The following is a 23,095-nucleotide window of genomic DNA, read 5'->3' on the forward strand; positions in this document are numbered from 1 at the left end:
ACAACTAATCTCATATATTGTCTACTCTATCATCTATGTCTAAGTACGCTAAAATCTACACTATATAACACAAGGAAACTATACACCTACTCACTACCTGATTTTTAGTCAACACAACAATGACCGTCCAACAAAAGGAATAAATGAGCATCCACAGCGTTAAGAGACTATACTGAATTACTTAAAATTGAAAAATAAAGAGTTTTATTTGATTAAAAAGTTAGCCAATGAAAAAACAAAATTCTGGAGGAAATTTTTTTATTTAAGAATAAGCAGAGTACCGTCAGACCATCTCCAAGGGCACTCTATTTTTTCCTCTATAATTTACACAAAAATAGAGTAACTCTATTATAGTGTAACTTTTGCTCCAATGGTGTTACTCTATAATAGAGTTACTCTATTATAGAGTGAAATATAGAGGAATGTCACTTTTTCACTCCAAATATAGAGTAAAATATGACATTCCTCTATATTTCACTATATATTATAGAGTAACACCATTGGAGCAAAAGTTACACTATAATAGAGTTACTCTATTTTTGTGTAAATTATAGAGGAAAAAATAGAGTTACATTGGAGATGCCCTCACAGAGAAACGTTTCTGATTCTCTTTCCTACTTTACCTATTTGTTTTGATTTTTTAATCTCTTGAGACTGAATGAGATACTGACACTACGGATGCCCTTATACTCTTTTTATTCTTCTTTTTCTAAGAGCATGTTTATAGGGGTTGCTTACCCTTGGTTTTATAACCAAAAAATTAATTAAAAATTTGTGGGCCCCACAGAAGACACAAAAGACGTTGCTTGTGTATGCAAAAGAATGGATGTTTTCGTTCCGTTGCTTAGACTGTTTTGCGGGCCCCACAACACGTGGCGGCCCGGATTGATCTTTTTTTCTTTTTTTTTTTAATTTTTTTTATCAGCCAAAAAAAATAAAAATAATTTTAAGAAACTTAAGCTAAGAGACAAACTGATAAACATGCTCTAAATTCGCATATATGTTTTAACCGAGTTATATAAGGCACAGACGAACTCAGGGCTGCCCATTACCCACACCTACTTTATCTACAACACCCCATCTTTTAAAAGGTTATGGCGTTTCAATCACTTTAACCGACCTATCTGAAAATCCAACAGCTATGTGGTTCAGTTCTTGAGGAGCAGTGATTACCCGTGGGATGATGAGAGCAATGTTGCAGAAAGATACCAGACTTTTGTTGGCTACCTGTGGGTTTAGGCATGCAGGCTAATGGGGTAATGCGACATCTGAGTCTCAAGTATGGAGCATCAATAAATCTAATGTTCCCATCTAAAATGATGCATAAACCAACGGGTTTTGGAGGAGATTAATTAAGGATTTAATTGTGTCAGATATTTTTCAACTTTGTTCAAGTAAATCTTCACCCAAGAGTACAACCATTGTCTATATAAATTTACTAAAGCATCTTAACATTTGCTTTGTGTCATCTCCTTGTGAGCTTTTAGCTTAGTAAGCTAGGGTTTCCTCAATCTGATAGGCTTTTCCAAATCCATTCAGCACTATCAGAAGGAACTGTAAACTCTGATAAAGGATCCCCTAAGAGAATATAGCAATCATGCCTATGTAAAGTGTAAGTAACCTCATCCCCATGTGTCTTGTTTGATGTCTTTTGAGAGTAGCATAAAATTCGATTCTCCAGGATTGTTCAATGCCCATAGATAACTGTCCACTAACTGTTTAATGCCTATTCTATTTTGATTTATACGCTTAACTTAACATAAATCAAGTGTAATACATGTTACCAATCAAAGACAAAGTTATTCAATATTTTCTTCTTTTATTCTATTGTCTTTGTATTATTCTAGTTTTATTTATTGTTTTATTACTCTACGTAATTTCTATGTATTTAGGTAACTTATATAAATAAAATAGTTGTTAAAAAAACTTTAAAAAAAAGTCTAAAGCCACTAAATGCTGGTTTTTGTAAAACTTAATAAATGTAACAAGAAGAAATTAAAGAAAAATTACTTTTCTTAAAAGCTTTACAAAGAGTAAGTCTCGTTGATTAAAAAAAAAAAGAGAAAGTCTCAACAGTCTTGATTCACAATCAAAACCAATATATGTGCTGAGACTTCTGTGTCAATTACAAAGAGAGTATATTTTTGGCTGGGACTGCTAGATATGTCCAGTTGTCCTAATCGTTGTGTCCAGTACAATTCTAGGGTTGCTGAGGGTGCTAGATATGCCCAATTGTCTTCGAAGGCAATTTGTCCTTAATCCATAATACAAAGACTAAGGACAAATTGCCTTCGAAAACCAAAAATTTTCTCAGAAACAAATTCCTAACAAAGGGAGACTACTAGCACAACAACTAAAACATACAAGCAGAGGTTGGAACCAAACCTAACATTTGATCAACAAAAAAACAAACAGAAGATGATGGTCAAACTGAAACATCAAAGCAACAAACACCTTGAGAGCCGTTGACAGAAAATCACCAAATTTCGAAGATGACTAACTCCTACAGTGAATAGCACATGAAAATTACAGAGAAGATAGTTTTAATAACCAGCAATAAAGACTGGAAGGGCGAAATCAACAAAGAAGTGATATGGGAATGTCAAAAAGAAGCCATATGAGAAGCGAGATTCCGATCAGATCTCAAAGAAGAATAGAAGGAGCGAGTTGATATCCGAACAGATCTACTCACAAGGATGAGACTAGAATTTGATCGAAACTAGAATGGATCCAAAGAAACATACAAGGCCATGACGAGGCTAGACATCCAACGAAGAACCACCAAGATGATGATTGCGTCTTGTAATTAAACCTAACAATGATTAAAACTGTGCTAACTAAAAATGGTTTATGTTAGCTAATTTTGCATGTGCCATGTCAACATGTACTCAGAGTTTAATCACATGTGGAAATTAATCACATTTGACACATCAATACATCTCATCGTAGCCATGTTATATTTTAGAAATGATCAAATTATAATGCTTTTATGTAAACGTATTTTTAATTAATCGTACGATGCTAATTTATTTTGTCTAAATTAAAACTACAACTGTATTAGCTTAGTCATACTTTATATGAAAACATGAAAAGTTTTATATGAATATTTTATTTCTTTGGATATATGATTTAGCTTCCACGCATGTGTCGCCTTTCTATTAGGAACTAGTCCAGAAAGTTGGATATATATAGCTGTCGTATGAATGATGATTTTGATAATACATATTGATCTTAAGTAAAATAATGAAATTAACATTTTGGTTCTATGTGGGTGGCCATACATACAGCTGCGGCTCGAGAGTCTCCTCAAGATCCTCCTGTAATACAGATTGGTCTTCTTGCTCATTTGACTTCTATTATCCTTTTTATATGTCAAACTTCTAATTTCTCAACTAATTCATCACTTAACAATTAACATAAACCCATATTGACATGACTATGATGATTATAAGTTTGCGTAAAGGGAGGGAGATTGTAGTTGTAGCTAATCTCAGACCCCACCTTGGTATCCAATGGCAGCCAAGAAAGGGAGGAATAAAACTGGATCCGATCCGGAGCTCCATGTTACCGTACGGGTTGAACCCGACCCGAGATTCGTGTTTCAATTCGACGGCGAAACAAGTACACGGAAACACGAAACAAGCGGTGTTCACTTGCAAGTTCGCCGCGAGGAGTTGCATATCGTCGGACAAGGAACAACAGTCCAAAGAGAGAAAAGGTTAGTCCACAACGGTTCATGACCTCTCCGGCTCACCGGTAGCGATGGCTTCCATGGTCACACCATTCGTTCCATCTCCAGGTTCGAACCGCGTGACGCGATCAAGTCCCGGCGCGTGGCTTATTCTCCGACCCGACGGTTGCACGTGGAAGCCGTGGGGACGACTAGAGGCATGGAGTGAAACTGGTTACTCCGACGAACTCGGTTACCGCTTCGAGCTCTTCCATGACGGAGTCGCCACCGAGGTCTACGCATCGTCGTCTATCAGTTTGAAAAATGGCGGGAGTTTCGTTATCGACGTTACCGTTGGGACAAACACGGCGGTCTCTACGCCGACAACGAGTCCTCAGGGAAGCTGTGATCTCGGATCCGGATCTAGCGCCGGGTCGAGACCATGATCAGGATCCTGGTCGGAGTTCGGATATCTACTGCCGCAGCACCCGGCGCAAAAGAGAGGGGTTTGTTATATTGGCTTCGGTGGAAGGAGTTGGGAAACGGAGCAAACCGGAGGTGGAAGTTGGTGCGACGCACGTGACATGCACGGAGGATGCAGCAGCGCACGTGGCGTTAGCTGCGGCGGTAGATCTCAGTTTGGACGCTTGCAAGCTGTTTTCTCATAAGCTAAGGAAGGAGTAGACAGCAAAGCCAGCTTGGTGTCGTTTGACGTATATTGCTTTGTCGTTTTACCGATTCATGATGTCTTTTAGAAAATGTTTATTAATTTAGGACTTTAGCCAACCAATTAAAATTGTTTGTATATTTCATGTACAGCTAAAATGACAGTAACAACTTCTTATCTCATTATCCGATCCTTTTTAACTTCTTATAAACAAAAAAAACTATAAAAGTAATTCATTTCATATCATTGAAAAATCATTAATATGGTTTTTCTCCATTGTAATTACCAGGAGGATCATAGTTGCATGTAATAAAAGTACCACCACTGTTACACACCACTTTAGCACATCCCAATCGAAGAGAGTTTCTCCAAACCACTTGTGTGTAATGCAGACAAGTACCACCGTTTGGATCATTACAAGTGTTGCTATCGTAGTCGTAGTACTTCTTCTCGTCGATCCACATTTCCGAAGCATCCTCAGCCGACATATCTACGCTACTCCATGCTATGTTCTCTCCAAACGGTCCATTCGAATGGACCATGGCACAATCACTGACTCTCTGGTTTGCATAGCTCGAGGCATAAGCAGCGACCTCATCGCTCCAAACCAATGGCTCTACCCCAACCTCGTGCCGGGCTTCGTTATGTGCCTCTAGGAATTCTTGTTTCCAGTCTTGGGCTAAAGATGGAAGAATGAAATTACAGGAAAGAGCGATTGCAAATATTAATAAGATGCTGGGTTTGAGTCTTTTGACTAGAGACATTGTTCATTACAAGTTGATTACGTGATGGTGATGAAGCTTTAGGAGGTCATAGTAGTATTTATATTTCATATTTTGGAATAGTTAACAACTTTGGTTAGTAACAAAGGAAACAAATCTTTCTCAAAAAGAAAACAAAGGAAACTAATTGCTGTTATTTTTCCAAAATTAAAAGAGGACAGTAATAACATACTCTCTATATAAGAAAGATAACTAGTCAACGGAAACAAATTCCTTTGATTTTACTGATTCTGGGGGATTTGAATCTTATGTACACACGTATCTCTTGGTAATGATTGAAAATTTGAATGCTTATTATGGAAAATAATCACAGATTAAAATTTAATTTCCAATTCAGTTAGATTTTTTTTAATGATATTTTATTTTTGTTGTATGACAGCCCGGTTACCTTGCTTTTATAACTGTCCAATACAAAGCACAAGACATTTTATGGCCCTTAATATGGTTCTTTTTATCTATCTGGAGGATTGAACTTAGGACTATCCGAGTTACATTTCCTTTGTCTAGTGACAGTAAACCCTAAAACCGAACTTCTTCGTATGTGGGGATTTGAACTCAAGACCATTCAAGTTTCTTGCTTCTCAAGCTTCAAATTCCTTGCATATTAATCTACAGTAATGAAACTTGTCTTAGTTACATATAATTTGGATGTTGTCCACACAATACGCATATAATGTGAACGAGAAGAGGGATTTCAGGGTGGTGCTAATGAAGTTGGTGACATGGAAGACGCAGGTAGAGGAAGAGTTCGGCACGAATAGAGACATCTTCATGATGAGATTACTGAAGTTTTGTAGTTCATAGTTCATAGATTGGATAACCCAAAGGACTTATTGTACAACGATCTCATGCCCAATAATATAAAAAGTTCTCAATAGTTTTAAATAAGTACAGCTCAATTCTTAGAAGACAGGTATATTTCTAAGAACATAGTCACATATAAGAGTTTTTTTATTATCAAATTATTGTCCAAATTTAATAGCCAAAGGTAGCTAACCTTCGTACAATAATATAACAAATAAACAGGCTATTCTAACAACGACAGTTTGGCCGAGTGGTCTAAGGCGCCAGATTTAGGCTCTGGTCCGAAAGGGCGTGGGTTCAAATCCCACAGCTGTCAACTTCTTTATTTTTCTCCCTTTTTGGTTATCAGTTTTAAGTTCTTAACTCTCTTCTCTATTCAGGTTTTTCCTTCCAATTTTCACAAAGGAAATGTTGGCATTTTCCTCATTGACGGTATATTCGCTTTCCTTCGATAGAGCAGAGTATTAATGTGGAAATAAATTAAAAATTAGAACAAAAGGAGTGGTGGATTGTGATACATGAGAAAGAGACCGAAAAGTCCATGAATAATTTAGCACTAAAGGTAAGGGGACTGATATAATTTGAGAAATAAAATAATACTAGAGATTGATCCGCACGTCCGTGCGGGTGTTAATTTTTATTTCTATAAATTGATTTTTTTTTTTGCATGATCAGTATTATATTTTATATGTGTGATGATATAATTAATTGTATAAGCATTTAAATATTTTTAGGTTTTTATAATCCGAATCGAACTCGAATCAAATAGGGTAATATGATTACTTTTGGTTATTTGGTTATTTTAGGTTAAGTTTACTTTAAATTCAAAATACCCGAACTGAATCAATTAATATTGTTACATTTGGTACAAATATCCGAACCGATCTTAGATACATTAGATTTTGGATATTTGTAGGTTTCTATATATCTAAACTAAATTCATCTTGACTTGGGAAAACCCGATTCGAAGCCCACATGAAAATTTATAATACCGGAATGAAGCATAGTTTCAAAACTCAAAAAAATCTGATATCCAAAAGAAATAAGCCGTAGCTGAATAGGTACCCGAATGTGTATGTCTACTTGATTATGTAAACATAAAAAAAAAAAAATTGTTAACCATTTTAAATTCTTGTCACAAATAAAGTATTTTCATTCAAATATGTCAAATTATTATAGTTAATATGTAAAATAAATACAGTCAAAATATTATAGTAAATATAATTAATGAAGTAGTTAAAAAGTAAGAAAATAAAGGTAAGATAAAAAAAATTGAAAACAAATAAGTTTTGTTTTGTACTTCTGTAGCAAATGATTTTAATTTATTTAGTAAATATAATAAATGAATTGGTTAGAATTGATTAAAATATAATGAAAATCTATTTAAAAAATCACTTAAAAATAGGCAAATATTATTTTGTAGTATGATATCACTTTGATTGATTTCATACCTAAAAATAGGAATTGCGTTTCGAGTATCCTTGATTGTAGGTATAAGAAAATCGGTTGAACATAGCATTCAAAATGTTTTAGCTATATTTTGTTAAGGTTATTAATATAATATTTGTGATTAATGGCAAACCATGTTTTAGTATGTAATTTATTCTGGAAATATTAAACAGAAAACATGTTTCATGTTCTACATTTGTAATCTATACAAACCGACATGACATTTGATTGTATGTACACATATAAAAATTATATATATGATCAACAGTTCCATGTTAGTATTTATGTTAGTATATAATCTATTGTTGTTAGTACCTAAACTATATAATATTTTTTTCAAATTCAACGTAATTTTAACTCGAGTACAATTATTTAATTCAGTTTGTGATGAATTGGAGTTGTCTAGTTTTCTGATAAGTTATAGTTTAGGTTTACATACGTTTTTTCTTTGGTAAAATAAATTCAGTTGACCAGACAATTGATTGTCGTTGGTTAAAGTTGTCAAAGATGGTTTAATTGTAATATATGGTTCAATAATTAAATAGAATTGAAATGGTTTATTTTAAGTATTAATCATGGTTTAGGCCAGTGGCATTAGAATGTAAATATTGAGGAAAAATCAGGATTAAGATTTATTTGTACTTCTGTTTTAATAGTTTAGATGTACGTGTAACGTGTTGGTGAATGGATGCATGCATGTAAAAACTTAAAAATATGTTCTCGGAAACTTAAAAAACTCTACGAGAGCTTGATAACTGCGGATCGATTCTGTGGCAAGCGACAGTTCTCTCCGAGTGTATCCTTTGTGTACTGCGGTGGTGCTTGTAGTGAGTTCATTTGTTTCCTTAAGTTTGAGTCTGTGTTAGTTTCATTATGTTGGTCTGCTACTAGTCATCACTGTCAAATCCGTAACAAACTTGAAATGTGGTAAAGAAATCTTAATATTTTTTTACCAAAAAAGAAAAAAAAATGTTCTCGGTAACCGTAAATTGCATATATTATCTTTTGTATTAACAAGCATATGCACGAATCAAGGTTTTTTAGATCGGGCCTGGAACGGCTGGTCGGATCGGGCCTGGAACGGCTGGTCGGACCGGGACCTGGCTAATCATTCGGTCTGGGTTTGAAAACAAGTTATAAACTATTTTTTTCGTTTTGTAGAAAACAAAATTATTCTTGTTTATAGTTTTTAATTAGAAAGTCTATCACCCAATTCATGATGAAATCATAGTCTTTATGCATAATTAATTACACGTGAACAAATAGTAATAGGGACTACTGAAAACTGAGAAAAGCCATGGGAGTTTATTTATTATGTTTCTTTTTTTTTTGGTAAAATTTATTAAGTTTCTTACCACCTTTATAAAATACATCACAACATGATAAATAACAAAGATCTAGAGACATCTTATGATGTTTCATACATATAAAAGTTGTTAAGTTACAACTTCAAAGTTTCAACCCTGGTGTGGTGGCATCGGTCAACTCCACCGTCCACCCCTTCTTATCCTCGACCCGACCCATCTGGATATCTGTTAACGTCGGAAAGAGCTTCGCCGCCAATGTCTTATCCCCTGTTTTGAATTCAGTCCTGTACTTGTTGAATACATACACAAAATTCTTTAGCCAACTTATGTGAAAACAAAACAAAATCCAGTACAGAGTATATATATATATATTTTTTTTTTGAGAAAGCATAGTACATATATATATTTGTTGAAAAGAAAGATTTTATATGTGGTAAAAGATTACTTTATCTCCTTGAAGGTTACGGACGCAATGGTTGTCACAATTGCAGCAGTGCCAGTGCAGAAAACTTCTTCAGCATCGAGAAGATCCTCAACGGGAACAACACGTTCCTCGACCTAGTAGAATGATGATACCGTTAGATATAATGAATATTTTTTACAAACTTGGATCAAATATGATATTGACTTATTCAAACCTTGTAGCCGAAATCACGAGTTAATTCGATGATACTTTTTCTTGTGACTCCCGGCAAAATGGTTCCTGAAATTTCTGGAGTCGACACAACATTTCCCTACACCACAATATCACACCGATCTTATAATATTCTTCTTATTCTTTAACATCTTAATAACGTTTATATGAATATTTTTTTTTTCTCTAATTACCTTGACTATGAAAACGTTAGAAGCGAAAAGCTCTTCGACGTTTTTGCCAGTAGCAGCATCCAGAAACAAAACATCAGAGAATCCTTGTGCTTTCGCCTCTGCTAGTGTTATCCAAACCTTCAACAAGAAAAAACTCCATGACATTAAAAGACAGCCAATTAATATTAAAGTTTGATGTATGTAACTCTTTCTTTCAAACTTACAGGAGAATAGTTTGTGATGCTCTTCACGCCACCAGTTCCACTTGGGAAAGCGCGACGAAACTTATCTTCAATTTTCAGGTTCAACCCCGCGTTATCCTGTTACCAAAAAATAAATCGTTAGAAAAAATTGCAATAGCTATTATCGTTTAGTATCAAGAAAAGTAATATCGAGAAGAGCACATTCTCACCTGGTGAAAACGACCAACGGGACATGCGAACACTGTGAAGGTGTATTCGGGAACAGGAAGTGAGCCAAGAATAGGACCACTCCCAAACAAGATAGGTCTGATATACAGTGTTCCTCTCCCCGGAGGAGGAATCTATTTATATACAAAATTAAAAGAAGTCATCACATATTTCAAAAATACACATGCATTAGAATTTTGCATAGTTAAAAAGATACACGTCTGGTTTGTGGGTGTGCCAACAGTCTTTGAACATATTAAGGCATGTTAAAACACGTTTTTTCTAGAGTTATGCATAACATGACCCAGATTTTCGAAATTTAGAAAATATATATAGAACAAAGTTTATTTGTTTTTAGAACCTTTTTTGACTCAAGCTTTATACATACCCATTTCTTGTTGGCAAGAACAACTTGTTTAACAGCGGAGACGAATTGATCGACGGAGGGATATGGCATACAAAGTCTGTGGGCTCCTGATTGAAGACGAAGGGCGTTTTGGTCTGGTCGGAATAGCATAATCCGGCCATCTTCTGTCCTGTAAGCCTTCAGCCCTTCATATAAACCCTATTCATTCCCAAACCACAAATATTTCAGATTATTTTCCTTGGGCATCACTCAATCCATCATCATCTTTTTTCATTTTACATACAGATTTACAGAAATTTGCTTGTACATTTTTATGGGGCAGTGAAGCTATTCATTTCGCTACACATATAGGTTTATCCATGTGTTTTTAACTTAATAACTGATTGATCAAACAATTACTTGAGAATTGTTTATTGTGCATATGTATCTATTAGACTACACAAATACGTACTAGTCAGACTAATAGCAATATCATCATCGTATCAACACTTTCAAACGAATTCGTTTGATTTTTGTTGGCTATGTATATGATCTCTTAAAAAAACTTAAGTTAAGTCCAACTACTTGTTAAAATATACATGGAATGCTATAACAATATTATGTGTGATGGGGTTATATGTTCTGATTATAATTTTATCTTAGTTAGTTGATATCTAGTAATTAGTAGAAACCTGGCCATAATTAAGAACTGCAGAGCAAGGGCTGATCTGAAAATCAGCGTAAGGAACAATACTTCCCTCTTGGAAACTCTCTCCATGCTTGCACTTGGCAACATACATGTTGTCCGTACGATAAAACCCGAATCCCAATTCTTCCCACTTCACATTCGCGTATTTCTCATCCGACACACTGTTATAAGAGAAATAATTATCATCATCATCATAATATCATATGATCATATTTACACAAGCTAATGCGAGACTATTATAAGTTTTTTCTTAATACATATAACTTCTTTGCAAGGATATGTTTTACCTTGTGGAAAGAGTTTGCGCAGATGGAGCCATGGATTTAGTGTTTGAGTCGAGTTGCTTTAATTTTGTGTAAGAAACTGAAGTTGTCTGTCTGTAAAGCTTGGACTGCCTCTCTTTATATATACGTTTACAACAATTTTATATTCCTTAAAAAATAATATTAAACTCAAGCGAATATAAATAGAATCTCTCTTATCCATTTTTAAGAAATTAACTTTTATTTCTTCGAGTGACGCGAACCGGAAACAAAAGAAAAAAAAATATTTCTCTTCTTTTTTTTGTCACAAAAGTAATAAGGTTTTATTAATTTTTTTTGATAAGTAATAAGTTTTTTTAATTATTTTTGGTGATCAAACTAACTCACTTATCCGACTAAGTTTATATGTACAAATATTTTCTTCCGGTTCTCTTCTTTTTTTTGTCACAAAACTTATCCGACTAAGTTTATATGTACAAAGTAGCTCATGCTGTAAACAAGCTTATTTTTCTTTTGAATCTAATTTAACATTCTATTCAAGAAAAAAAACTTATCGTCTCATTTACGTCTTTAACGAAAAAAAAAAGAAAACCGGAAACTGTAGTTAGATCACATAATAATCATCGCGTGGAGAAAACAATTGTTTCTCGTCACGTGGAGAAAACGTTACGGTTTCGAATTTTCTATTTAATAATTATTATTATTGTAAGGATACGGCTGAAAGAAAGACAGTGTTGAAAATGTGAATGTGCTCTTAGTTAGGTGAAGGTTAATAATGGGTAGGAGTAGGAGGGTAGGTCAAATGTGTATTAGCGAACAAAAATATTTAACCTTTATTTAAGAATAATTACAGCCACAAAATGTACATAGCAAAATGGACGAAACATATTTGTTCACTAATCTTATTTGAAAAACATTGCAACATTTTTTTGTATCCACATGTCATCACTAGAATGATTCTTAGAATTCTTAAAGAAATATGATGGTCCATTTAAATATATAATAAACTTTTTATTAAACCACAATAAATACATTATTAATGTGATTCATTATTTCCTTAAATAAGATTACATAATTACCTAATGTGGCTAAAATATATATGACAATTAATGATTTTGAATAATAAAGATTTGATAAAAATAAGTTTGTATTATAATTATATTTGTTTAATTTTAAGCTAAAATAAATTAAACAATCATAATAACCATATAATAAAAATTTAAAAAAATTATTTATATATTATATTTTAAATTTTTAAAAACGAGTATAAATTACTAAAACTGTTAAAAGTTTCACATTCAAATTTTGTGATCTATGATTTAAAACTTTTGTTATGACATGATACAAATAATTGAAAAATAATATAAGTTGAAAGTCTCATCTAATAAGTATCAAAAATAAAAGATATATAAATATATGTATCATCTTAAATTAAACTATATGCCATATAAAAATACATAAATATCGTAATTTTGAAGTTTACTTTGGATATTTTTTTGATAAAAAATTTGAAAAAGTATTGACAACTTAATTTTTTTAAATATTATAAATTACTTAAACCATTATTCCCACAGTGAAAATTTTGTTATCACTAATTTAAACTTTTTGCTATAACAGATGTTTAATTATATATCATATCAAGTAGAAAAAAAATTTGATTTATTAAATTTATTTATATGTTTGCACCAATTTAATTATATAAATAATAGATAATGACTTTTTAATTATTCAATATATATTTATTATTTCATAATATGCTATAAACATATAATATATAAAATAATTTATATATTTAATGTTCATCTCGCGCAAGGCGCGGATCTTAACCTAGTATTAGTTTATTCTTCTAAATTTCTGTCCAATATATCAATTGTACCAGTAATGCCATTAGTCAACTGGAAAAACATTATAGATGGAATCTAGAAGTTATAGAATCTGATGATGCTCGGAACAAAACTAATATTGTTTATTGTGATTAGTAATGTTACACTTAATTTTTCTATTCCATGGAAAAGCTAGATAGAGGTTAAAAGATACAGATCTATTTTCTCTCTTCTTGCATGCGTCCATCTTTTTTTAAGAATATTATTGTGTTCCTGTCATATCCGAAGTTTCTAACACACAAAAAGTTCCCTAATGAATGAAAACACTCTTCGACCTAAACTAAATTATGTAAATGAATATCTTGAAAAAAAAGAGATTCATGATGACTGCTTAAGTCATTACTGCAAGGAAGGTGCCTTTAGATTTTGAGCAAATGCGTCAGATTTTAGTTTAGCTTCTCATTCATCACTCAGAATTTATATTTTATCTTCTTTATCCGTCCAAAAACATGAAGACATAATCAAATCAACATAACTTGTCTTTTAAAGTTAGTTCCTGCCATCAGTCGAGTATCAGGAGTCCGACTTTTCATGAGCCTTTTAATTGGGCCAAATGCTACAGGCCCATCTTAAAAGTCAGTATTGCTTTAAATAAAAGCCCAAATAAGAAGTCGAATATTTACAATAATACAATCGTATCCGCGCTCATCTCACGGGACAAGACAGCTCATTCCAGAGATAGAAACTAAACGACCGAAACCCTAAGAGAGAGAAAACAAAAACGGAAAGTAATGGCGGAAGCGAATCCTAGCCGTGGAGGCGGAAGGAGAGGCGGCGGGCCGATGGATAACGACAAGTTAGTCTTCGAGACCACCGAAGGGATCGAGCCCATCACCAATTTCAACGATATGGGTATTAAGGAAGACGTGCTTCGCGGCGTCTACGAGTACGGCTTCGAGAAACCATCCGCGATTCAGCAGAGAGCTGTCATGCCGATTCTCCAAGGGCGAGATGTTATTGCTCAAGCTCAGTCCGGTACTGGAAAAACCTCCATGATTGCTCTCTCCGTCTGCCAAATCGTTGACACTTCGTCTAGAGAGTATGTTTTGTCCTAAAATTCAATTATTTATGCTCTGGTTATGTCAATTCATTGGTCGGTTCGGTTTGATTATTCGGTTTTTGGTTAAAAGATAGCTTTTTAATGAATTCCGGTTCGATTTTGGTTGCGTTTTTATTAGGTTCGGTTTAAAATGCCTACGCCAAGCTCTTATTTACATCAATTGGGGTGGATGCAAGAAGGGATTAGGAGTCACATGACCCTATAAATTGATAAATATATTATTTTTTGTGTATATTTGCTTAAAATTAATATAATTTTGGTTTTCTTTGAGCAAATAATATTATTTTGGTTTGTTACAAAAGAAAAATATAATTTTGGTTCAAATCTGTTTTTGATCCCATTAATTTGTGTTGCACTTATCCATTTATTTTTTATATTTTTGCTATAATGTCATGTATTATTTAATTTTTTGATATTTAATTTATATGTTTTTGACCCCCAAAAAAATTATTTATTTTTGGTTGCAGAGTTCAGGCCTTGATATTGTCCCCAACAAGAGAGCTAGCTTCACAAACAGAGAAGACTATTCAAGCTATTGGATTACACGCAAACATTCAGGCGCATGCTTGCATTGGTGGGAAGAGCGTTGGAGAAGACATCAGGAAGCTGGAGAATGGTGTCCATGTTGTCTCTGGGACACCTGGCCGTGTCTGTGACATGATTAAGAGGAAAAGTCTACGCACCAGAGCTATTAAGCTTCTGATTCTTGATGAGTCTGATGAGATGCTGAGCAGAGGGTTCAAGGACCAAATCTATGATGTTTACAGATATCTTCCACCTGATCTTCAGGTATAAAATTTCACATCTCAAACTGTAGTAGGAGGATATGCTAGATTCTGTTATTTGATATATCTAACCTAGTGCACTATGTTCTGTAGGTTTGCTTGGTTTCTGCAACTCTTCCTCACGAGATTTTGGAGATGACGTCCAAGTTTATGACGGAACCGGTGAAGATACTTGTGAAGCGTGATGAGTTGACTCTTGAAGTACGTTATGTTCTTCTGCATCTGTGTGCTTGTTGATGTTTTAGTTATAAAGTGTGATCACTCATATTGTTTCACTTTCTAACTTTTCTGTAAAACCATTTCAGGGCATTAAACAATTTTTCGTTGCTGTTGAGAAAGAGGAGTGGAAATTTGATACGCTCTGTGATCTTTATGACACTCTTACAATCACTCAAGCTGTTATCTTCTGCAACACTAAACGAAAGGTAATCCTGGTTCTCATCTTAAGTTAAGCAACTGTATCTGTACTTTTTGGGAATTTGTTAGATAATCAGGTATCTCGTTTTGTTAACACTAAACTAAGCTCCCAGCACGGCTGTCTTAGCTTGATTTTGAATCTTCTAACGTCCTGGGACTATTATACTCTCTTGTTACTTTATGTAGTTGTTTGCTCTAGAAAGGAGTCAAAAATACAACTCAATCGCTCTAAAACACTTACAGTCTGTACTCTGCAAATTTCTAGTAGATTGCATTGGCCTCTTAATGTATTCTGTGATGCTATATAGTATACTGGCTAGACTTTACTTTCAGTTGATTTGTTAACTAGGTTTTTTGAGTTGTGGTTTCTTTTGAATGTCTCGCTCAACTCTTATCTCGGAATTTGTTATAGGTGGATTGGCTAAGTGAGAAAATGAGGACTAACAACTTCACAGTCTCATCAATGCACGGTGACATGCCTCAGAAGGAGAGAGACGAGATCATGAATCAGTTTCGGTCAGGGGACAGTCGTGTTTTGATCACGACAGATGTATGGGCACGTGGGATTGATGTGCAGCAAGTAAGTGATTCCTTTATTCCCTATATCATGTGCACATGATAATACAGGAAACAAGTGTTTAGTCTCCTCTGTTACTTAAGATGGTAGAGGTTGATTTGATAACATGAGAAGCTTTCTTTAACAGGTTTCTCTTGTGATCAATTATGATCTCCCCAACAACCGTGAGCTCTACATCCATCGTATTGGACGATCTGGTCGTTTCGGCCGTAAGGTAACTGTGATTTATTATATAGTTTATACGTTGTTTCTTGTCGATTAGTCAGTTATAATTCTCTTAACATGGAGGGGATATATATATTTAACAACTTTGCGGTCATCGTTGTAGGGTGTTGCGATCAACTTTGTTAAAAGCGACGACATCAAGATCCTCCGGGACATTGAGCAGTACTACAGTACTCAGATTGACGAGATGCCAATGAATGTAGCTGATCTTATCTAAAAGACCTTTGTCTGAGATCTTCTGGGATGGTCTTTGTGCTTTCGGTGGTGAAAGTGTCTGAATGAGGAGGTTTTGTTCAGAGCTTGTGTTCAGGTTATTGCACTATCTTATGAGATGCATCCAACTCAAAACCGACCCCCTTTGATGTTTCTTTGGTTCTTTTGAACACTTTGTGGTAAATGCTTTATGATTTGAGAAACGATTTAGGTTTAGGGTTTGATTTTGGTGTTTTGATTGTGGCTCAAATCTCAGCTCAGCTATCATTAACTGCAAGACTTATTGTGTAAGTGTTTTCTTATTTTGTATAACTTTGATTATATTTTTGCAAAACAAAGCCCAAATCAGTGACTAAAATTGTGAATTCCAGATTCGTGAAAATGGCCATTGCCTTTTGGGGGATGGCAATGTTGAAAAATCATATCAATGAGCTTGAAGAAAGCTTAGCTACTTTACATTCACTTCTAAATCTTATTTTGAGTTTTATTATAGTAAACCGATGAAGAAGAAGATACAAATCCAATTATGTCATAATAACATGGTTATTTGAGAATATTTAAATCTCCAAAATAACTACCCTTTTTTCCTTGGGACAATATAGTTTGATAAACTTGTGATTTGGTAAATAGATTTGTTTGTGGCGTGAATTTGGGAGTTGTTTTTCAGAACATTATTGGACTATCAATCCCACCATTTTTTATGTCATCTAAACAATATATCTGTCATAACTTTTACAGCTGCAGTTCGGGTCTACATGGTAAAACGTTTATTTTCGGGACAACAGTGAACAAAGATTCTGTAAAAGTACATTTTAGCAAGATGCACAAAAGTGGGTATGTTAGGGTATGACAGTTTTAGGCTACCTTTGTGGTATAGTACTAAGTACCATTATTCATGAACGAATCTCATTTTCAAGAATTTCAAATCTAGGGAGGCATGTGACGTATATGGCCAAGAAAATATTCCTCCCGTGATTTTGATTTTGAATTGTTTTATACATATAATGCTCAACGCATGATTTTTGAAAGGCCAATATGTTGATTTATTTGCATCCAAAGTAACAGAATTACATGCATTCTCAAAACTACAGTTTTTTGAGGCATGCAACTGCTTGTAATATACCCTGAGTAGTGCATGTGGGTGATGATTATATGATGATCTCGATTTAAATATATATAAAGAGAAACAACACAAATTTAGGAATGTAGTTGATTAACAAAGTCTTGGAAAATTAGAACTCGAATGAAAATGTCCATGAGTCGCCAATCTTGACACTATTTCACTCTTCTTTTCCTTACAAACCTTTTCAGAATGATCCATCACTTTATGCCAATGCCTCCTCTCTAAATCCACCCTTCGATCATCTTCAAACCTATCAACTAATCTCTCTGATATCCCAAATCCTTTCAGACGCACCAGTATCGGTTTCTCTTCTAAGTACTTGCGCGAATTCCTTGTCTTGTTTAGTTTAATCTTGTCTTCTCTTGAGTCTGGTAGAGTTTCGTTCGATAGTTGTTGTGACTTGAGTGCTTGAACTGCAATACTTGGAGGGATCTTGGGATTTTTTGCAAGTTGTTTGCATATCTCCAGTGTTAGTTTCTTGTAGTTTAAACATCGACATAGTTTTGTTCTATCTCCGGATGATAGATTTGGATGAGACTGCAACATCATAGTATCACAAAAAATTAGTTAATATATATATTGACTCATCACAGAGATTATATAGTACTCCCTCCGTATTTTAATATAAGTAGTTTTAGAGAAACTTTTTTGTTCCAAATTATACGTCGTTTTCGGTTTTTTATGTAACATTTATTAGTAATTAATGTTGTCTGACCAATGATAATATATCTTCTATTTTTCTATTGGTTAAATTGTGGTTAGGTAAATAATTAATGATGTTTTTGTTTCGAAAATATAAGAAATTAATGATTTTCTTAATCTATGTGCATAGCTTCAAAACGACTTATAATAAAAAACGGAGGGAGTAATAAACAATTTTCACGTGATACTACTAATTTTGTTCTTACTATTCAGAAACTGGTGAAGCAATAGTAACTAGTCAAACAAAAGACAGCTAACATTGTCAGATTCTGACATGAATGTGGAGTAAGGACAATATATTATATTATTACACATTGCAATTGATTCTATTTTTACATATTAAATTGTTGCAATTACTCTTTTTATTTGATAAAACCATATAACGTTTTAAGTTTCTATCAAATATTTCTTAAACAAATCTAAACGTGAAAAGAAATTGAAACAAAATTATCGTTTGAGTTTTTACAATTTTCAACTTAATGTTTGATATATAGAAAATAATATTAGTTGGTTATTTTAAAATATAGGCATAATAATTAACATCTTAACTAGGTAACATAAATTTAAATGTAAAAGAAAGACAGAAAGAAAACTTAAGGCTTTTTCATATCTTGAGAACTGTAAAAAGCCAAACTATATTGGAAGTTATTAAAAATATATATACTGGAAGTTGAAGTTATTTGCTTCTTTGTCACCTTCTATTTCACTCTACTTAGTTTTTTTTTTTCATTTTTGTGCAAAAATCATTTTTCTAATTTCCAACATTCAATTATTTTGATAAAAAGACAAAGAAAAAAAAACATACTGAATAAAAATCTGACCTCCAGATAGATGTCAATGGCTCTGAATAGTCCATCAAACCAATCTCTAGCTGAACCTGGCAAACTCTCAGCAACTTCAAGAAACTTTGACACTTCAAGATTCTGGTCTGGAGATATCTCTCTCAGATACTTATCAGTCAACTTTCCCATTCTTCTAAACCTCAAATCCTCATCTCCTTCTGTGTTACAACTACTCACGAACACTTTGAGTAACCTTATCACCAAATCAACATCATAAACCCCTTTTTCTCCCTTCTCTCTTGTTGGTATCAGAAGATCATCAAGTGTTGCTTGATCTAACATTTCTCCTATGACTCTCTCTAAACCATTTCTTGACTCCTTGCTGATGCTAAAACCCGATAAAACCCGAAGAACCCAGAGGAGTTTCCTGCAGCAAAACGCGGTTTTCGCAATCAAGATCACTCCCTGAACCGCTGTATCAGCTAAACCTGCATACTCGAGCTTGTTGTTTGATTTGTAATGGACCTTTGTCTTGAGGTAATGGAGGAGAAATCTTGTTAGGACTAAACTGTCATTGTTCTGATCGTAAGCTCCAAGGTTCTTTACCAGCTTCTCGATGATCTTTGGCCCGAGACTTGACAAATCTTCGAACCACCACTCGTTGCTTGTCTTGCAAGAAAACGATCTCGAAGTTGACCTAGTCTTTGCCGTCTCCGGTGACATAGAAGAGGTTGAAGCAGAGGAAGATGTTGAGAATGAGGCAAAGACTTGACTCATGTCCGAACCCTGAACGATTTTTGCTAAAACCCGGAAAACTAGCTTATCGACAAGACCGTACGAATCTGCGTGTAAGAACACTTGCTCACAGCTCTTAAGGCATGAAACGATGTCGTTCCATGACCAGTAGAACATTCCTTCAAGAAACTTCTCTGTTTGTAGGGAGAGATTTGAGGAAAAAAAATTCTCTGTCATCTCAAGAAACACAGAAGAACAATACAAGATGGAGACATTTGAGACATTGATTGAGATTCCTCGGCCATTAGTGTAACAGAACCTTGAAACCAAGTCGAACCCATTTGATCCACCTGGAAAGTCTTCGATATGGAGAATGATTCTATTGTTGTTGTTTTGTTTTATCATCTTCTTCAAGAACCCTGAGTACTCTGAGATCAAACCCTAACCAAAAGAAATAACAGTGAGACAAAGTTTAAGTCATCATAGACATAGTGGAAGCTACGTTTAGATTAGAGTTATTACCTTGTTGACGAAGAAAGTGAAGTCTTGATTGAGATTGATTTGAAGATCACAGAGAAGAGACATTGTGTGAACTTCTTTTGCATTTGATGATGAATGAAGATTCTAATGAGTGACTCTTGTGAGCTTTCGTTTGTTCTTTTTGGTTTGTTCAGAGAGCAATAATAGTTATCACATGGAAACAACTATTTATATAGAAACCATTTATATATCTTTTATTCGGCATCCTTAGTCTTTATGTGTATATAAAAATCTTTTTTATGTCTTCCTTTTAGAACTTTCACATCCCTTATATATGAATTGAGAAACATTACGACCTTTAAGTGTAGCCACGTGTCATCACCAAAATGAAATTCAGAATCCTTAGAAAATATGTTGGTCCAATTAAGTATACATTATACTTTTCATTAAACTAATCATACAATTAATTAAAGTGTACAATTACTATTTTATTTTCTTTCCTTAAATAAAACCTACGGAATTACCAAATATGACTAATATATATATGACAATTAATGATTCTAATAATAAAGATTTGATAGCAATTTATATCCCATCCATTGCTTTTGTTTAATTTTATATTATTAAAATAAACTAAATAATCAAATTAGCTATGAAATTAAAATATAGATTTTTTCGTATATGTTATATTTTGAATTTTTAAAAATGACAAAATTACTAAAACTGTTAAAATTATTATGTTAAAAATTAATGATCAATGGTTTAACATCCCCTATATATTAATAGAGAAACATTTTAAAAGTTTAGAACATGTAGTTTGTACTAATTAAAAAAGTGTCAAGATGAGTTGTCACGTAAGTTGAATGCAAATAACTAAAATGACACAAAAATGAGAAAAATATTGAAGATATATAGTATTGACAAGTGAACGTAAACTTCTCATAACCATAATTAACTTTTAAATTGCTAAATCATGATATAAAACGGAGCTGACATAGTTTCATTGTAACTAAATAGTCGGCATGAGATTCTTTGGCTTAAACGTTAGGTTTTTATGTGATAAATAATTTTTTGACTTAAAATATTTTTAAAAATGGGACCAGTTCATTAGTAAACAAATTATGTAGTTAACAAAAAAAGTTTTAAAAAATTGTTTAAGGGCCAAATATTAATTCGATCAATAATATAAATTTATTTTCTATACGATATTTCTTAAATAATTTTCATATAAATTTACCCTGCGCAAGGCGCAGGTCTTATCCTAATGATTAATTATGTAAAACATATTTATACAAACATATTGTAGATTATAAATTTATAAAAGAGAACGTGGATCACAACATCTAAAACTAACTAACGTAGATATATACATTATTTAGTGATTTGCACTAATGTCTTTGATGTCCATTTTCAAATCCGCATGTAATAATAATACATGTTGGTTTCTGAAGGCAGGTTGATGGATATGGGGGCACGTGCATCCATGATAATATCGTAGTTATAGTTTTTGCTGACCCATTTAAAAAATATTCTAGCTTCGCCCTGAAAATAATAATAGATGAATAGTGTACATGATGACTTTATTGGTCGACTTTTTTTTTATAATCCAGATATTCGGATCTTTCATTTAGTCCGACTATCCCACCACGTCCAACCGGAACTGGCGAGAAAGGTTCTGGAAGCCAAACAGAAACCTTGTTAAATCCACTGTGGTCGAGACGCAAACTCGTGATGACGGACACCTCAACCGAGGTTCCTTTACCACCAGACCACGAGGCCCGGTTTATTGGTAGACTTTTTGTTGTGTGAACTTATACGAATCATTTGATAACTGAAATCTGTTATATGCTTACTATTTTTGATACTGAATCTGGCTATTAGATTGACATCCATTAAGATTGATTTTTTCATCCAGTTATAAATATAGTTAGAATTAATTGAATAACAGTTTGAATTTTTGTACAATTTTCATTTCAACTCAAGTCATGAAACAAAACATATCCCTTTCATTTTTGGTCATTACTGTTTTGCATCAAATAAACATGTTATTATGACCAACGAGGAATTGGTCTAATGGTTAAAACTTTTAAATTATCTAGTATGCGTCTAAAAGGTTATAGGTTTAAGTTCCGTTAAAAGCCATTTGCCATTTTTCTTCGAAGTAGAGTAAATTTAAAATGGTGTATGCTTCGCTCAAGGGAGATATCACCGAATGATGTAGGCTAGTCGATCATGTTGTGTACTTAATTTGAATCTTGGTGAAAGAAATATTGTATACAATGTTTTTGGTATTAGTGCAGGTTGATTTCAGACCAACAAAACCGATTCAAAGTTCAAACTCCTAATTAAGAAAATAATGTTTATCTAAACCGTTCAGAATTTGAGTTATTAAATATTCAATTTGATTTACTTATAAGTTATTACATCCCTGTAAAGATATACACCTTTCGGTCTATTACTGTCAATCATCCATAAGGAAACATAAACCTTGACTAAAGTTATGCATTGACGGGATATATTTTATTTAAAACTTCATATATTTTTAGTCTGCAGAGTTCAAATCGATATGACGAGGCGTTGAGAAAACAAAGGTTTTATAGAGTATAGCTAATTAACATTAAACAAAATTATTGGGAGACTCGCCTAACTATTGTGTGTACGAAAAAGTGTATAAATTTTTTTCAGAATCAAATATTCATATACAACTATTTACAATTAATTGTTTGTAATCCAGTTTGTCATTGTTTTCGGTCCAGCTGCTTGTATTAGTTAAATAATTATATAAAAGTAAAATTTTCATTGGATGTCAGCCCAAATAATAATACCAAAAACTCTGAATATATATATATGTCGATTTTTCTCACATTTTTTTCTGTTATAAATCCACTGGTCACCACTT

At 33.4% G+C, this 23,095-nt stretch overlaps 4 protein-coding genes, 1 non-coding gene and 1 pseudogene across 5 annotated transcripts; 3 read left to right on the plus strand and 3 right to left on the minus strand.

Moving 5' to 3' along the window:
* The first annotated feature begins 3,512 nt into the window (after positions 1–3,512).
* On the plus strand, positions 3,513–4,522 carry LOC106424434 (annotated as a pseudogene).
* Positions 4,523–4,559: 37 nt separating this feature from the next.
* LOC106424437 (pathogenesis-related protein 1) lies at positions 4,560–7,174 on the minus strand. Its single transcript, XM_048776520.1, has one exon. The coding sequence runs from the start codon at positions 5,099–5,101 to the stop codon at positions 4,595–4,597; it is 507 nt and encodes a 168-aa protein (XP_048632477.1). The 5' UTR covers positions 5,102–7,174; the 3' UTR covers positions 4,560–4,594.
* Positions 6,160–6,239, plus strand: TRNAL-UAG. Its single transcript has one exon. It is a non-coding gene; the product is annotated as a tRNA-Leu (tRNA).
* Positions 7,175–8,658: 1,484 nt separating the features above from the next.
* On the minus strand, positions 8,659–11,394 carry LOC106424421 (methionine aminotransferase BCAT4). Its single transcript, XM_013865176.3, has 9 exons — positions 11,239–11,394; positions 10,935–11,112; positions 10,285–10,461; positions 9,899–10,030; positions 9,711–9,806; positions 9,508–9,624; positions 9,318–9,413; positions 9,125–9,237; positions 8,659–8,963 (listed from the first exon to the last, which is right to left on the minus strand). The coding sequence occupies exons 1-9, from the start codon at positions 11,268–11,270 to the stop codon at positions 8,822–8,824; spliced, it is 1,083 nt and encodes a 360-aa protein (XP_013720630.1). The 5' UTR covers positions 11,271–11,394; the 3' UTR covers positions 8,659–8,821.
* Positions 11,395–13,684: 2,290 nt separating this feature from the next.
* Positions 13,685–16,695, plus strand: LOC106424472 (eukaryotic initiation factor 4A-III homolog). Its single transcript, XM_022716471.2, has 7 exons — positions 13,685–14,136; positions 14,625–14,946; positions 15,036–15,143; positions 15,248–15,367; positions 15,772–15,939; positions 16,064–16,150; positions 16,265–16,695. The coding sequence occupies exons 1-7, from the start codon at positions 13,829–13,831 to the stop codon at positions 16,376–16,378; spliced, it is 1,227 nt and encodes a 408-aa protein (XP_022572192.1). The 5' UTR covers positions 13,685–13,828; the 3' UTR covers positions 16,379–16,695.
* Positions 16,465–23,091, minus strand: LOC106424423 (BTB/POZ domain-containing protein At3g19850-like). The gene is made up of 3 exons (XM_013865179.3): positions 20,239–23,091; positions 19,021–20,157; positions 16,465–18,034 (listed from the first exon to the last, which is right to left on the minus strand). Exons 1-3 carry the CDS (start codon positions 20,299–20,301, stop codon positions 17,588–17,590), a joined length of 1,647 nt encoding a protein of 548 aa, XP_013720633.2. The 5' UTR covers positions 20,302–23,091; the 3' UTR covers positions 16,465–17,587.
* Between the last annotated feature and the right edge of the window lie 4 nt (positions 23,092–23,095).

The sequence above is a fragment of the Brassica napus genome, chromosome A3 (genome assembly GCF_020379485.1).
Source record: "Brassica napus cultivar Da-Ae chromosome A3, Da-Ae, whole genome shotgun sequence".
Lineage (NCBI taxonomy): Eukaryota > Viridiplantae > Streptophyta > Magnoliopsida > Brassicales > Brassicaceae > Brassica > Brassica napus.